The sequence below is a fragment of the Amphimedon queenslandica genome, unplaced genomic scaffold (assembly GCF_000090795.2).
Source record: "Amphimedon queenslandica unplaced genomic scaffold, v1.1 AMPQUscaffold_12835, whole genome shotgun sequence".
NCBI classification, from domain to species: domain Eukaryota; kingdom Metazoa; phylum Porifera; class Demospongiae; order Haplosclerida; family Niphatidae; genus Amphimedon; species Amphimedon queenslandica.
Window position 1 is genome coordinate 1 of NW_003546929.1, and position 1825 is coordinate 1825.

The 1825-nt window shown below is 34.8% G+C and overlaps 1 protein-coding gene across 1 annotated transcript; it reads left to right on the forward strand.

The window, feature by feature from the left end:
• Window positions 1–570: 570 nt before the first annotated feature.
• LOC109586574 (IQ and ubiquitin-like domain-containing protein) lies at window positions 571–1228 on the forward strand. Its single transcript, XM_020002773.1, has 2 exons — window positions 571–804; window positions 951–1228. The coding sequence occupies exons 1-2, from the start codon at window positions 571–573 to the stop codon at window positions 1104–1106; spliced, it is 390 nt and encodes a 129-aa protein (XP_019858332.1). The 3' UTR covers window positions 1107–1228.
• The last annotated feature ends 597 nt before the right edge of the window (window positions 1229–1825 follow it).

The following is a 1825-nucleotide window of genomic DNA, read 5'->3' on the forward strand; positions in this document are numbered from 1 at the left end:
ATCCTTACTCCTCTCCTATCAGGTTCCACAGGATCCTTCTGTATTAAGAACTAATGTTTATTATTGTAGAAGTTGCTGTCAATATTTACCATCAACTGATTTTGAATTATCAACAAAGTCACGGTGAATTAATCATTGTCTATACTTCTTCTTTACTCCTTTCTTTCATTTTCCATCCTTCCCCCTCTCCTCTCTCTCTCTTCCCCATACAGTGTCATTGGTCATTGTAGACAGTGTAAGGAGTTGGATAATAAAGCTCGTGCTAGAGAGGACTATACATTATATCGTGCTATGCTTAAGACAATATGTAAAACAGAGGAACACTATCAAGATGATTCCCACATCATCTTCATATACAAGTAATGGATAAAGGAAATGTAAGGGAATTATAGGAATAAATTATACAAGTAATGGATGCATGAATTTAAAGAAACTATAAAGCATTAAAGCATTATAAGGGGTAAATTATACAGGTAATGAGGGACACAAAAGATAATGCAAATTGTATTTACATACATTAATTGTATCTTTAGTAAAACTTTTATTTACTTGTACATACTTTCTCATTTCATGTTAACATGCTTTGTACATGTACCTTCATCTATTTTTTCTTTACAGGAGAGTGATCTACATTATTTGATAGAGAACATATGGGCTGGTCAGATTGCAGTGAGTGGTGAGAAGGATCTATTTGAGTTGATACTAGTTCATTGGAACATCACTGAACACTGGAGCCCATGGAACTGTATATTATTGACAACTGATGAAGCTAGGGCTCATGTTAAACTGGATGACCCTGAAAAGGTAAGATAATAATTTATTAATAATGCTCTTCTTTTTTTCACCTTACTTTGTTTTGCTTTTTTACACTTTGTCACTATTAACCTTATTGTACTTATGTAATTGATGGACCTACATATAATTGCATTTATCATCATTTCTCTCCACAGGCCTACAGTTCACAGTTTACAGATAAGATAAGACAAAGGCACATATTAGCAAGGAATTATTTCACACAGATACCAGGAATGATGGAGGAAATGTCAACTACAGTCAAAGAACTACCTCTACCTCGTCCTAAAGAAAGAATCATTGTAGTTAGGTAACACCCACAGGAACAACAACAGCAATCAACTGTGGACTCTAACTAAGATATTCACATATGTATGTATGCATAAACAATACTGTTGTTTTTCTTTATCATGGGATGTTGTACTCATTAATATTATACATGTGTTATAACTGTATTCATACTTTATAGCAAATTTCATGTATAATACATGTAGTAGAGGAGTGTCTTTATAAATGATGTGTGTGATTAGCTATCATTAGTTGTGGGAATGAAGCGTAAAATGTACTCTGTACTAGTCACTGTTGTCTTCTTGTTGAGTGTCAGTGAAGTTATTAGTCAATGTTCACCTTCCTCAGGTAAGACACTGGATGTGTATAATAGCAACTGTATAGGTTTTATAGGTATCTACCTGAGGCATAATGGAAACTGTTATACTAAAAATGGATCTTTTTTTACTGACGGTAGCATCAGACCAACTCCTCTAGAGTGTAGATTACCTGGTGCTACTCTGAATGGTGGACAATGGATTGGTCCTAATGGAACAGTTCCTTGTGATGGTACTAACAATCAAAATGTTCAATGTACTACTGGGTCAGGTGCTAGTCTCAGTGTTCACATAAATCCAGCTAATGGCTATCTTGGGGCAGATGGTGATGGCCAGTATAAATGCTGTCTACCAACTAATTGTTCAACTCCTGGTACTAACATCATCACTGCTACTATATTCAGTAAGAGGAGACTATAATCACTTAC